Genomic DNA, 14,724 nt, shown 5'->3' on the forward strand with positions numbered 1-14,724 from the left:
CTTTTTTTTTTGTTTTTGTCTACACTTTCTGTTTCTACTCTTCTGCGATCATATTGATAGAGTTTAATTTTTAATTTTCTCATGGGTATTATTTGTTAACTTAGTTTGTCTCTCCATTTTTCATTTTTATTTTTCTAGAATTATTTTCAAAGTGAAATAGATGCTCATTATAATATTATCAATATCCGCTACAATGTAGAAAATTTCAAAGCATAAATAGTTCACATTACTTGAAATTATATATACAAGTTCACTTTAGATATCAATCAATCCTTCGAAGGCTTCTTAACACCGTATTTACTTCTTGAAGTAACTCTATTCACGACACCTGCAAGATCCATTCCACCTCTCACCAAATGGTACTTTACACCAGGAAGATCTTGACATCTACCACCTCTAACAAAAACCACACTGTGCTCTTGGGCATTGTGACCCTCCCCTGGAATATAAGCAGTGACAAACTTCCCGTTTGTAAGTCTAACTCTGGCAGCCTTTCTTTGAGCCGAATTTGGCTTCTTTGGCTTCAACACCATAACTCTTACAACAACCCCTTTTCTGATTGGGGAATTGTCCAAATGTGGAGAGTAGTCAACCTTTCTCTTTGCTGGCTTGACAGCACCTCTTTTTAGTTGATTGAGGGTGACAAATCTCTTCTGACTAGTGTTCAATATCGAAGATAATGAAGGAGCTGTGTTATTAAAAAGGGACGATGGTAAGACATTGTTTGAGTTTACTGTCTTCAAGAACCCTGAGCGAGCAACAGGAGCACTCGCGAGCAAACTTTTGAATCCAAGGCGGAACATGACCTGTTTTATGTGTTATTATTATTATTATTATTGTTAATGCCACTAACCGATCAATGGTTGCATCTCACTTGAAATTTTTTTTAATATCACCAAAAGTTTACCGTTCCTGTGAAGTGACCCGGCCTCGTTTTTTTGCAGCCTATGAAAATCGCGGAAATGTAAATAGTGTATCACCGAATATGACATAGAAATGGTACAAATCACTAGCAATAATCGATATAATAATGTTCCGTTCCGCTCTTATCAAGTCTATTAGAACCCCTGTCTTGAGATTTTCCCTCCCTAAGGCTTCTCCAGCTGTTTTCATCAATAGCTACAGACTCAAGACCCAATTTCAACCTATACAAAATGTTAGATTGTACTCTCACGCCCCAGAATTGACCAAAGAAATCATTACTGAAAGAGTTATTGAATTGTTGGAAGGTTTCGACAAGGTATGATGATATTATTCTTTCTCTATTCGTTTGTTTTTTTTATATGCTTATTGGGTATATTTCGTAAACAGTTCATATGAGGTTCGGCAAGAAAATTGGATTTGAAAACTAACTGTTATTATTAATAGATCGAAGACAAATCAAAAATCACAGCTGAAGCTCACTTCTCTAAGGACTTGAACCTTGATTCTTTGGATATTGTTGAAGTTGTTATGGCTCTTGAAGAAGAATTTTCTATCAGTGTTGGTGATGAAGAAGCTGATACCATTAAAAGTGTCCAACAGGCCATTGATTTGATCGCTGCTCAACCAGATTCCGCATAAATCAATATTTTGAATTACTTTTGTACATTTAATAATCCATGAATTAAAAGACACTCATGATGTTTATGAAATATTTAAGGGCTCACTTGCCTAGGCTTGTAAATTGATCTCGACTTACTTTAACGTCTATCATAAAGGTGTTTAAGTTTAAAAATGTATTAATAAAAAGCATAACAAGAAAAATATAAAAGGAAAAAAAAAAAGATATCATATAAATGATACATGGATAGAAAAAAAAAAAAAAAAAAAGACTATAAATAACAAGAAAATCACAAAATCACATATCACGAATCAGAATATATCACCGCTATCTGCTAGATCATGTTTACCTCTTCTCTTCCAGTAGGTACCATTATACTTCCAGTAGTTTTCTTTGGTGATAGGATGGACATCTCTGTCAAAAAACTTTGTTTTATAGGAGGTTCCTGAAGTTTCTCTCATTTTTCTCGCAGCTCTCTGCTTCTCTTCAACTCTGTTCTTTTCATCGGCAGCATCGTCATATCTACCATCCTCCATTGCTCTTTGATCAGGTCTGAGTCTGGTATCTGTAGGGGCAAGCCAGTTCTTTAAATGAGGTTGTAAGGCGTTCAAAGAAATAGAAAACAAAGTCAAATTGAATGGTCTCTTTGGTCTAGGGTTCACTTGCCAAAGCAAAAACTTATCGTTTGGATCATCTGATTCAGGAACACCTTCTTTGTTTAATTTTCTGCAGTAAATCTTGGAGTCCCAGTGTCCCTTAATTGCGTAACATGGTTCATCATTTTTGTTGTAAACAGTACCCTTCACTTCATATGCAGACGACGCTCTCCATCCTCTAGCCTTGAATTCCAAGGTGACATGATCACCAGTGGTGTGGTTAACAATTTTCATTTCACCATAGTTATCAACAACTGGATTACCCACGATAATACCAACGACAGAACTGGTTACTCTATTCCAGGTGATGATTTCCTCATCAGCAATTTTATTACCAGCGGTGTCTTTCACAAATTTATCCGGTCTCAAATGCAAATACCATTTACCCAAAGGCTTAATATCAAAGGATCTACCATTGAATTTTGACTTCACCGCACTTTCACCGTAATAATCCCACTTTGGAGATTCTGCCAAGGCAGCACTGATAGGAGGATGATGGCTAACTTGTTCAACGAAAAATCTGAAATTTTTATCAGGTCTAGCATATTCAAACGTTTCACCCAATAATGGATTGAAAGGCTTGGCGACTCTAATAAGTGTAGAGGCATATTCAGAAGAACCAAAAGCAGCAACATAACATAATCTTAAAGTTGAATCATCAATGGACGCAGCCTTATCTATCAATTCAGTGTATTCAACCCCTTCGGCCACACGCTGCAAAAGAGAGGTACATTCATTGAAAGAAACAGGCAAAGTAATCTTTGTCATATCCTTACCAATCATGGACTTCAAAATACCCCAAAGAGATATCTTTGGTCTATCATCCTCATCCTTGGAAAGTTTGGTTCTTATTGGATCTTCGTAACCATTATAGGTCTTTTCCTTTAATAACAATTCATTTTTCTTTTCTTGAACAGTATTAAGTTCAATTGGGGTAGGATAGTAAGTAGCATTATCATCCACAATCGCCTCTACCTTAGTAGTTTGGTCAGTCAATGTCTCATCAGCGGTCTCTGTACGCTTGATATCAGCAGCCACCCCGCCGGCTTGTGGTTTTGCAACGGCGATGTCTTCAACCTCCTTGTTGTTCGAAGTTTCATCGATAAATGGATTTTCAGTCTCGTCTTCTGCGAAATCATCAAAATCAAAGAATTCATCATCAGAATCAGAATCAGTATCTTCCTCTTCAACAAATTGCATCAATTTCTGATCTTGCAAACTATCAGATAGCATAATACTTTTACGTGGAGAAAAGTTACTTGACTCACTGGATTCAGTATTAGTACTATTGAGAGCTGGAGGGTTGGAGGAAGCTTTAGGAGTTGTGCTTACTTCTGGCTGAATATTGGTTGTTGTCTCTTCTTCAGGTTTTGAATCATCGACCGCAATTATTGGTGCGTTGTTTGATAAACTCTTAATTTTTTCCACCTGGGCAGATTCAGCATCGTGTACTGCATCACTAATAATTCTTCTGAGCCCCAACTCATTTTCGTCAAGGGATGAAAGATCACTATTGCCGGCTTGCATCAACTTCTCGCGCAAGATTTTACGTAATTGTCTTCTTTCACGCTCAAATTGTTCAACCTTTTTCACGTTCTTGATATTTTCCTCTTCTAATTCTTTTATAGATGATTCCCATAACCCATTAACATTCAATTCATTGTTCAATTTTTTGACAATCTTGAAATTATTTTTGTGAATCAAAGTTAGCAATCGCCTGTAGTCTTCAACGGCTGCTTGTAAAGCATTAGCAGAAGTCTCTAAAATGCTTCTTCTTTCTTCTCCCTCGGCAGTAGTACCCAAAGATGCCGATACCAACTCACTCAAAGAGTTCATCTCTACCAATAGAGCTTTTTGCAAAATGGTGATTTCATTTCCATGAGGTCCAATGAATTTCAAATTTGAAATATCTTTCTCAAAAATTGACACAGAATCTGCAGATATTGATTCTAATTCATCATTGAATTGTAGAACTTCCAAATCTCCTGCTTCGGATCCATTGTCTTCAATATCATCTTCAAGTTCATGATCAGCTGTGCTATAAGAGTCCTGGATAGGGGACAATATGTTATCCCTTGTTCCTGCTTTGCTGTTGTTTCTGCTTATTTGACTCAACTCCGAGAAGCTTCTGGTATGTCTACTGCTGATAATACTTGGGGTATTCGAAGGGACTCTAGAATGTCCTTTACCTTCGTGTAAGGCAGATAAGTGACTTTCAGGAGCCTTAGTGTATTCAAACGGAGTCTTCTGATTCAATTGAGAACTTCTGGAGGTGATTTCTGATGGTGCCATTAATGATGGAGCCATTAGTGATGAAGCATCGGTATTATTCCTGATGATATTAGCTTCAGCTACACTCTTGGTGTTGCTCAATTTTCTTGCTGCCTTTTCTCTATCTTTTGCGAATTTTATAGCATTCAGAATAGCCCAAACCCATCTGTTAGTCTCCACTGAATGGTTACCTTTCAAATGCCACTTTATGTTAGCATTATGGACACCCAAGATCTCGAACTTCAATTTTTCACTCGAATCGAGGTGTAATCTGCAATTTTTCAAATTGATAGAGCCCCTGCAGTTAGAATTAATGTCGTCTTGGTTTTTATAATAACTCAAAATACCCTGAGAGTCCAAAATGAACCATCTCAATTTGTAACCACTGGCAAAATTAGTCCATTTCTTCAAGTAGCCTTTGAAAGTTGGAGCTTGTTCCATGCTGCCGTTGGAGTTGATCAACACTGTTTGGGTGTTGGAGACGGGATCTATGACGGATTGTTCCTTGGAAGCTTTCTTCAAAATCTTCTTCAATTGATCAGCCTGACCAGATGCTTTAAGTTTAGAGATGATTTCAACCGGCAATTTACCTCTTTTATCTCTTTTAAATGGGTCACCACCATGACTCAAGATCCATTGTACCATTTCAACGTCCTTCTTCTTGATAAACTCGTGCAAGACAGTGTCACCAGACTCTGGGTCCAATCCATTAATATCCAACAATTCAAAGTTACGAGGATTCGAATAAATTTGGTTCAACTTTTTGAAATCTCTATTTGTAAAACCCTTTCTCAACTCGGTAGACACCTTTTCCACATATTTTACTCTTTGTAACTGTACGAAATTGAATAATGATGGGTTGTTTTTAATTAAGTCGATTGGCTGCTGGTTTTCGTGATTCAAAATAGTGTCGTTCACCAATGGTTGGTTCAAGAGCAATTCGATGATATCATGCCTTTGAGACTGACAAGCTATGTGCAACGGGGTGTTACCATTTTCATCCTGATAGTTCAAGAATTGTTTGTAGCTCTTATTGGCCAATAGCTCCTCGAAAAGCTTGAACGATGAGACCTGAATTGCGAGGTGAAGTACTAAAGATTTTAAATTAGCAATCGCAGGGTTATCGACGTTATCATAAGTGGAATAAAGATTATCAACTTTCAGGCAGTCAACGTTCTTTAATGCTTCCAAGAGCTTCAATTTGAGTAGTGGAGCATTCGATAGATAATCTCCTGCTGTTTTTTCCTGTAGTTCTCTAAGTTATATGTGTGGTTAGCATAACATATCCGTATCATGACCTACATTGCCACATATGTCCTATTGGAAATAATAAAAGTAATTCAACAAAAAAAAAAAAACTACTCACTTTCCAGGTTCAACCGGATCACTCATTTTTCTAGTATGCAATATTATCCAATTGTGTGACAAAACAAGTTTAAAAAGATCCAGTAATGTCCGGCAATCTCGATAGTGGAGGTTTCTCTTTTAGTAGACACTTCATTACGTTTAATTTTCGCTACATGACAGTGAGAGCCGGGTATTCCGACATGGTTTGCTGCAGAACCGCACCTTGTGAGGTGGGAGATCCATGCCGGGCGCCCTGTTCTGTATAGTCAGCTAAACATTTTTGGAATATCACACTGCCTTTATTATTATTATTGGTGCTTTATTAGGCATCATTTTCCTAAATTGTAAGTTTATCCTATCAATGCATGTGATTATAGCAGACATCTTTACTTGGCAACGAAGTACATTTCTCAACATTAGAACTTCAAGCACTATGCAAAACCAGGGTTTTAAGATCTAACTCTATAGACTAATGGTTATATTCGTTTACAGAAATGACATAACATTCAATAACGACATTTTTCTTTCACGAAAAAAAAAAAAAAAAAAAAGAGGGAGACGTGATAGAGGGATAACAAAAAGAAACAGGGAAACGAATATAGATTATAAAACACGGCATTATAAAACATCAAGGAAGATAAAAAGAGAGAGAAAAAACGTGGCAGTAAGAACATAAATTATCAAATATATTATTATACTTGACAATAAAACCAATCAGAACAAATGTCAGATCCAGATTTTAAGTAGGCATAAAAGAGGGGGGAAATCGTATTAATCGTAGTCTTATGATGACCTCAAAATCATTAGTCTTCGTCAATATACATACTTTCTTCTTTTAAAACACCAAGCTCATTCAAGACATAATTTGCTTCTCGTTTTCCACTAAGCCAAGCACCATGAGCACATCCAGCACCTTCAAAAATGGTATGCTCCCCAGCGAAACGAATATTGGTACCAAATCCTTTGCTCAAACCAATGATCAAATCTGTTGGATCATCACCTGGGGCACAGCCAGCATAAGAACCTCTGGAAAATGGATCACGAGTCCAATTAGATTTGAAAATATTTTTTGGAATTGGCAAGTCTGCAAGGGTTTTAAACTTGGAACTATGGCGCTTGTCATTTTGATTATTTGCAAGAACGAAGAGTGCCGGCTTAAGGAACTCCCAAGCTTCCTCTAATGACACACTTTCAATATAATTGGTCACTGGTGATTGAACCAAAGCCACCAAACTTGGGAGCTTTTTGGAATTATAGTAGCTCAAAAAAACGATTGGATGTTCATAATATTTCGGGATATTTTGCGGATTTTCTTTGAAGTTGTAATATTTGCTATGAAGGTCGATTGGAATGGTGCTCGTTTCATCATCTGGTTTATATATCTCGCCTTGATTTTGTTTTCTACAATTATCAAGATCCTGGGCGAACTTGGAGAAAAGTTTATCTGGTTTTGCCAATACCGTAAACTTATCAATATCTGTGTTCCAAAATATATCTTTTGTACTCTTGAACTCAAAAACCACTTTACCTAAAGCATTGAAATGCATTTTTTTTAGAGGCTCAGAGATGTATTGAGGCAACTTCGGGACAAAGTCTATGCTGCCAGCGTCAGTGTCTGGCAATGCAAGAATTGATTGAGGAACTGTTACAATCACATAGTCAGCAACTATTGACTCCCCATTCACTGTAGTGATCTTTACCTTGCTGTAGTTGTCAATTTTGGCAATTTCTTTAACTTGAATACCAGTCTTAATGATATTTTCAGAGTCTGGAATTGAGTTCAAAATATCTTCCAAAATTTTAGAATAACCATCCATGTTTGAAGCATTACGACCCTCATTCTCGCATAGGGAATATTTACTACTCATCATTTTCCAATCTATGCCATGCCATAGTTCCAAAATACGAAGAAGTTCAGGGGCATATTTAATTTGGTCACTTGTGAGGACTTTTCTTCTTGAATAAATATATTCAATGACTGTATTGAACAATATTGTGTCTTCAACATTTAAATCATTAAACTCCATCGACAGTTCAATAAATTTCTCCATCTCACCTACCACCAGTTCTAATCCCCAAGAATGCGGAACTTTGAATCCCTTATCTGGGCTATCGTTATCATTTTCATAATTCTCTGTATAACCATAAACTTCTGTATTTATATCATCATAATGAATCTTTGTATGGTCCTGGTTTAAGACGTATTTCTGGAACAATGGATTAGATAATGTGTCGTGGAACCAACTGGCTCCCAAATCATAGGTATTTCCTTCTGGAGTACGGAGTGTGAGCAACCTCCCACCAATTCTATTTCTTGCTTCTAAAATCAAGATATCTTTAACACCATTTCGGTACAAGTCACTGGCAGCCTTCAAGCCTGAGATCCCTGCCCCAATAATAATGACTTTCTTCTGTTGTATATTGGTGCTCACCATTATTAATCTTTATTCCAAGAGATATTGTAAGAGAAATATTTCCAATTTATATCAATAATCAAGAATGATCCCCCTCTACTGCTTTTCCCTCTTTTGATTATCTTGCTATGACCAGATTTGCAGGTGGCTGAAACTTGTGGAGATTTCAAAAGATTATATTTTTTTTTGGGCGTCAATCAAGTTTTAGCTAGTTGCGTAAAATTTGTCTCGCTAATTGCATGAAAGCAGATTACTAACCACCCGCAATCCGCGTATGCACTTACGACTCTCAACATGACAGCAACTCACATAATTAGATTCAAGACAATATATGGGATACACGGACCTGGCAAGCAACAGGAAATCAGTTAGAGAAAAAATCAATCATATAGAGGTGGGTTACATGCATTACTGACTTGATAAAAATGGATGGAAAAAGAATAAAGTATCCTGCAAAGGACGAGAATTCCTATTATTTTTTTTTTGAAATGAACAACGGGCAAAAAGAGCAAAAAAAAATCGCTCCCTGGGAAACTTTATTAGCCAATATCAGCATAAACACACGCCAATCCGTAACATATCCCAGAAAGAGGAAGAAAAAATAGGGAAACTCGGGTGTCTAAGAGATATACGTTGAAGCTGAGAATGATTCATTTATGGTAATTTATTGTCACGAATCTGTTTGTACGTTCCTTGTTTAATTGGCTAACTGTGTCAAATAAATTTTTTTCTGCGTTTCTTATTTACGCTTTTTTTACAGTTTTCCCAAAATTTGGATCATATATGAATACGAAAGTCATTGAGGACTCTGAAATAAAACTTTTAGTTTATTTTTTTTTATTTGATAATCATTTTTGTTGTATTATAAAGAAAAATATAGCAGATAACGTTGAAAAAATAAGTTTTTTTGAATATTTGTTTGAAAATCATGCTGTTACCATTTTGATTCCCTCCTGATACAAAGTCAATATGTAGCGTATTATAGGCTTAATGTGAACTAAAAAAAAAAAAAGAACAGGGGGAATATGAAATATTATTATCACTAGTATCAGTTACAAGAATTTTATTTGAAACGATCATCTTTTAAGCTAGTAACCCTACAATATTTCCAATACAATATCTGGTACAATCCACTGAATTCTTAACATATGGAAGAGAAACTGTTTTACGAATTGTGTGATTTATTCTTAATAGTAATTTTATTACTCATTGTAGTCTATTCGAAAGTGCCAGCATGTAGAATCCCAGATATTTATGAGTGGAATAGGTTATGTGGGTGAAATGTGCATCATTTGCTTGGTTTGAGAAAATTGTTAGAAATTAGCTCGAAGATAAAAATTCATATCTATATAGAGCAAAAAACAATTTCCATGATTATTTTTCCAAAACTATTATCTTCTTGTGAATTAAACGCCAAAGAATCTGATATTATTTTGAATTTTGTAATAAATCTATTAACGAATTTTCACAGATGCTATGCACACTAACAAAACAATTAACATATTTCGTAAGTGTTGCGAAACTATTAACCAAAATCGGGAGATGTCTCTGGATGAAAATAAAATATCATTAGGGATTATAAGATATGGATTTTGTATCAAAAAAAAGAAAAAAAGAAATGGGAAATAGTTTTTTAATTCCAATTCAACATATAACATCAGGAAGTCCTATTACAATCTTGAACATTTCAACTAATAATTAGTGTCTTGTAGAATTTTCCAGAGTCGTATAATAATTGCTAAAACAGAATGTGAAATACTGAAGATGAGGTAACTTTCAAAATTCAGCAAAATTTATGATTTTATGAGTATTCAAGAAAAGAAAAAATCAAGAATAAGCATACCCCCAGTTGTTTTGAAAGCTGTGATAAATGGGGGATGATGGATTTGCTTATTTAACAACCACTTTCAACTATTTATTCGCCAATTTGTGTAACCGACCCTCTTCAAAAGTGCTTATTTTATTTACAAATCGAAATATTTGACATATTTTTCATGAACTTTGATGAACCTTTCGCTTCATGCGTAAAATAAAGAAAGATAGAATTTTACATCAAAGAGTTTCCTGGAATCAAAATTAGCCAAAGAGACAAACTTTTGACAGTCCTTGGGCCCCATTAATACCTCTCATTAGTTTTTTTTTTTTAAGCAAAGCCTAATTTGCTCTTATCTTCATATTTCATTTATCATGAGAATTATCAAAAGAATGCATGCAACTTTGAAAAAGATAACACATTAGAAAGAACGAACTGGTGCCAATCTGGAGCCGAGCAACTCGTCTACAAATTTACTTTTCTGACAATAAAAATTTTTATAATTACACTATAATGCTGGCTAAAAGGGTCATTTTCCTTGAAAATCAGTGAACTTCTAAAGATGAATATGTCTAATCTTGCGCAGCCTATATCTAGTATGCACCAATAAAGTAAGAGGAAAATTGCTTATGTGATTGCACCCGTGCAACCGGAGCCTATTCCATCCGGGTAAAGGCATCGACCTTACGCATGCAGGAGAAAAATTTTTTTTTTTTTTTTTTTTTTTTCTAAAATAATTTTTCAGAATGTGAAATATATTTCATTGAACTACTAGAATAGTGAAAACCTTTCCTATATATTATATCTGGCTTTGATTTATCATTTAAATCAATCACTCTCTCACTAATTTGTCTTGCTGTGCTTGTTTGCTGCTTTTTATTTTGATATTCATTTGCATTATAGTTCTTCACATCTTTACGTTTCATTTCATCAATAACCATAATCATAATAATATAATTTACCAACCTCAAAATGTCTGACGAAATAATTTGGCAAGTCATCAATCAGCAGTTTTGCTCCTACAAGATGAAAACTGACTACCAGAATTTCTGCAGAAATGAATATAATGTCACCGGTCTATGTTCTAGACAATCCTGTCCTTTGGCTAACGCGAAATATGCTACCATTAAGAACATCGATGGTAAATTGTACCTCTACATGAAAACTGCTGAAAGAGCTCATACCCCATCAAAACTATGGGAGAGAATCAAGTTATCTAAAAACTATGAAAAGGCATTGCAGCAAGTTGATGAACATTTGTTGTATTGGAACAAATTTTTGATTCACAAGTGCAAACAGCGTTTGACCAAGTTTACCCAAATAGCAATCACCGAAAGAAGAATGGCTCTTAAGGAAGAAGAAAGAAGCTATGTGGGAGTGGCACCAAAGGTGAAAAGAAGAGAAGTCAACAGAGAAAGAAAGGCTCTTAGCGCTGCCAAGATTGAAAAGACTATTGAAAAGGAATTGCTCACAAGATTAAAGACAGGTGCTTATGGCGAAAAACCATTGAATGTGGATGAAAAAATATGGAAGAAAGTCTTGGGCGATATGCAAGAAGAAAATGAATTGGAAGATGAAGAAGACTATGATGAAGAGGAAGAAGAAGAAGAGGAAGAAGGTGTCGGTGAAATTGAGTATGTTGAAGAAGATGATGAAGAAGATATGGTGGATGTTGAAGATTTAGAAAAATGGTTAGAAGGTGACAATTCTGGTGATGAAGAAGGTCTTGTTAATGATGATAGTGAGGAAGAAAGTAGCGATGATGACCAAGATGACGATGAAAACATGAAGGCCATTGACAAGCACTCCAAGGATGACTTCAATGATGAAAGCAAGAAGAGAGGTAAGAATGAAGGTGGTAGTGGTAAGAAGAAAAGAAGAAGAAGACCTAATGTTGAAATTGAAATCGAACATGAAAATGCTGGCAATCTTCTTGCGCAGTAGGAGTAGACATTTTGGAATTTGTCTGTGTGAAATATACTTTATAATAATTTTTTTTTTGGCAAGATCTTTCAAGTTTAGAGATTGTAAGGAGAATCGTGAATCCGATACAATGAAAAATTTGTGGATGTCTTATTTGATCTGCACGTGATATTCTCGTGCGTGTGTTTTTGTTTGTGTAAAACATGGAGAGAAATCAACAAACACACAAAAGACTCTAGGAAATTGAGGAAAGAAGGCAAAAAAATAAGGAAAGAAAGAGACGACTAAAATTTATATAGATAGTTTTAGCCCCTTTGGAAATGAATAATAATACCAATAACAATATCAGCCGCTCGGCGAACAATTCTACTCTTGCGATTTCTCCATTATTGGCCCATGCTCAACGGCGGGTCTCTGAGAATTATAGTACTCCACCAAATCAGCTATTCCATACACCGATTAACCCAGAAATTCTAGGTCATCATAATCGGCACCAGACACATGTTCCATCGCCTTTGCAGCAAACGCCTCAAAGATTTAAGTTCAATGATCAATCATCACTCGCATCATCATCATCTTTCAACGACAATAGTGTGGAGCTTGATCATAACAATACATCGCCATTATTACAACCTTTATCACAAGCAGAAAAACTTAGGCTTTGGAGACATGATGCCTTAATGCAACATCATTACGAAACAGCATGTTATATCGGTGACAAAGTATATTCGTTAACTAATGATCCAAATGATGCCTTTTGGCTTGCACAGGTACATTATGCCACGGGAAATTATATTAGAGCTCATCAGTTACTATCAACCGACCCTCAAATGGCATTTTCGGTCAGCTGCAGATACTTGAATGCATTATGTTTAACAAAAATCAATAAATGGGAAGAGGCGCTTGATGTGATTGGCGAAGATAACCCTTTCAAAAATGACGGTGCCTCCAATATCAAAAATCAGGACGGAGGAATAAAGTTGGAAAGTTCAATGTGCTACTTGAGAGGGTTAATTTATAGTAATCAGAATAATTTTGACAAGGCGAAGGAATGTTATAAGGAGGCAGTATTAATAGATGTGAAATGTTATGAGGCGTTCAATGAATTGATCAAGAATAATTTTATCACCCCCAATGAGGAATGGGAGTTACTAAACAGTTTAAATTTTGAAGAGCTAGAAGATAATGGCGAATTGATTAAAAACTTATACATCACAAGATTGAATAAGTATATAAATCCAAACAAGATTCAAGAAGCCGAAGCAGTGTTAGATGAAGAATATAATTTGATCGAAAATAATGATATACTTATATCTAAGGCGAATTTACTATTTATCCAATGCAAATTCCAGCAGTGTTTAGAAGTGTGTGAAAAGGTTTTAGAGAATGATGAATTTAATTTTCAGGCTTTGCCTATTTACCTAAGTGCCTTACACGAACTAGGAGGCAAAAACAAATTATTTTTAATCGCAAACAGATTGGCGGAATTGTACCCAAAAAATTGTACTACTTGGTTAGCCATAGGTATTTACTATTTATCAATCAACAAAATTTCAGATGCTAGAAAGTTTTTCAGTAAGGCATCTTTGACTAATCCAAATTTTGGTCAAGCCTGGATTGGTTTTGCTCATACTTTTGCGGCTGAAGGTGAACATGAACAAGCAATTAGCGCCTACTCTACCGCTGCAAGGTTGTTTCCTGGTACACATTTGCCAAACCTCTTTTTAGGAATGCAGTATCTACAAATGAATAACTTGCTGTTGGCAGAAGAGTATATGCTAGCATCTTATGAGATCTGTCCAAGTGACCCATTGTTGTTGAATGAGATCGGGGTAATTTACTTCCACACCAATGATTTGAAAAAATCAGAATGGTTTTTTATGAAAGCTTTCAACGAATCCAAGCATTTGACTAATGATTCTAAGTCATGGATGAGTATTAATAGCAATTTGGGGCACGTTTATAGAAAATTGGGTTATTACGAAAAGGCTTTGAAGAATTTTTTCGAGGTTTTGAAGCTCAATGTCAAAGACTCGAATATTTACTCTGCAATTGGATTGATTTATTTGAAAATGGGAAAATATTTCAAGAGCATTGAGGCATTGCATAATGCTTTAGCAATTTCGCCGAGCGATCCGATTGCCAATGATTTATTAAAGAGAGCGCTAGATCAAAATGCTAGTGATGACAAGTCATATCATGGAAAACAAAAGCCTAACGACTCACAATTTGTTGTGCCAAAAAAACCAAAGCCAGATAACAATAAGAGTATAGCTGCCATTTCAACCCCATTATCGAAACATAATAACATCATTGATACTTCTACAGACGATGCTGATGATATCTCTGGAGAATTTTTCAGGAAAACATCTAAGATTCTAAGTTTATCTAAATCAACATTGAGTTATAAGAAAGTTTTATCTAAATCACCGAGGTATGATTTCACCGCCAACTCGCCATCGATCGTGAAAACTAAAAATTTCCCATTTGCGAGCAATAAAAGCTTTGAAAACATTAATGAGGAGTTTGAGTTTGGTGAGTCTAGTATTGCCCAAATTATAGAAGGTGACAATACCACGATTCCAACAACGAGGAAGGCTAAATCTTTGGCAATTTTGGATGAAGGAAGCGATCCGAGAGAAATTGCTCGAGAGTTAATTCAAGGAACTGTTAGCAGCGATGATGAAGATGAAGAAGAAGAAGAAGAAGATGATGTTATGGATATTGAAAGCGATTAGGTCGAACAAGGGGCGGGTG

The 14,724-nt window shown here is 35.6% G+C and overlaps 6 protein-coding genes across 6 annotated transcripts; 3 read left to right on the forward strand and 3 right to left on the reverse strand. All coding sequences in view use genetic code 12, as the record gives it.

Annotated features, from left to right (window-relative positions):
* Positions 1–266: 266 nt before the first annotated feature.
* MRPS12 (mitochondrial 37S ribosomal protein uS12m MRPS12) lies at positions 267–803 on the reverse strand (the record flags this gene model as incomplete). Its single annotated transcript, XM_064998888.1, has 1 exon — positions 267–803. The coding sequence occupies one exon, from the start codon at positions 801–803 to the stop codon at positions 267–269; it is 537 nt and encodes a 178-aa protein (XP_064854960.1).
* A 227-nt stretch (positions 804–1,030) lies between these two features.
* Positions 1,031–1,563, forward strand: DASC09_052900 (uncharacterized protein; the record flags this gene model as incomplete). Its single annotated transcript, XM_064998889.1, has 2 exons — positions 1,031–1,240; positions 1,369–1,563. 2 exons carry the CDS (start codon positions 1,031–1,033, stop codon positions 1,561–1,563), a joined length of 405 nt encoding a protein of 134 aa, XP_064854961.1.
* A 291-nt stretch (positions 1,564–1,854) lies between these two features.
* On the reverse strand, positions 1,855–5,862 carry DASC09_052910 (oxysterol-binding protein related protein; the record flags this gene model as incomplete). Its single annotated transcript, XM_064998890.1, has 2 exons — positions 1,855–5,725; positions 5,837–5,862. 2 exons carry the CDS (start codon positions 5,860–5,862, stop codon positions 1,855–1,857), a joined length of 3,897 nt encoding a protein of 1,298 aa, XP_064854962.1.
* Positions 5,863–6,620: 758 nt separating this feature from the next.
* FMS1 (polyamine oxidase) lies at positions 6,621–8,252 on the reverse strand (the record flags this gene model as incomplete). The annotated part of the gene is made up of 1 exon (XM_064998891.1): positions 6,621–8,252. The coding sequence occupies one exon, from the start codon at positions 8,250–8,252 to the stop codon at positions 6,621–6,623; it is 1,632 nt and encodes a 543-aa protein (XP_064854963.1).
* Positions 8,253–11,016: 2,764 nt separating this feature from the next.
* MAK16 (ribosome biosynthesis protein MAK16) lies at positions 11,017–11,988 on the forward strand (the record flags this gene model as incomplete). The annotated part of the gene is made up of 1 exon (XM_064998892.1): positions 11,017–11,988. One exon carries the CDS (start codon positions 11,017–11,019, stop codon positions 11,986–11,988), a length of 972 nt encoding a protein of 323 aa, XP_064854964.1.
* A 299-nt stretch (positions 11,989–12,287) lies between these two features.
* On the forward strand, positions 12,288–14,705 carry CDC16 (anaphase promoting complex subunit CDC16; the record flags this gene model as incomplete). Its single annotated transcript, XM_064998893.1, has 1 exon — positions 12,288–14,705. One exon carries the CDS (start codon positions 12,288–12,290, stop codon positions 14,703–14,705), a length of 2,418 nt encoding a protein of 805 aa, XP_064854965.1.
* Between the last annotated feature and the right edge of the window lie 19 nt (positions 14,706–14,724).

Source organism: Saccharomycopsis crataegensis (assembly GCF_037102585.1).
Source record: "Saccharomycopsis crataegensis DNA, jcf7180000000087, whole genome shotgun sequence".
In the NCBI taxonomy this organism is placed as follows: domain Eukaryota; kingdom Fungi; phylum Ascomycota; class Saccharomycetes; order Ascoideales; family Saccharomycopsidaceae; genus Saccharomycopsis; species Saccharomycopsis crataegensis.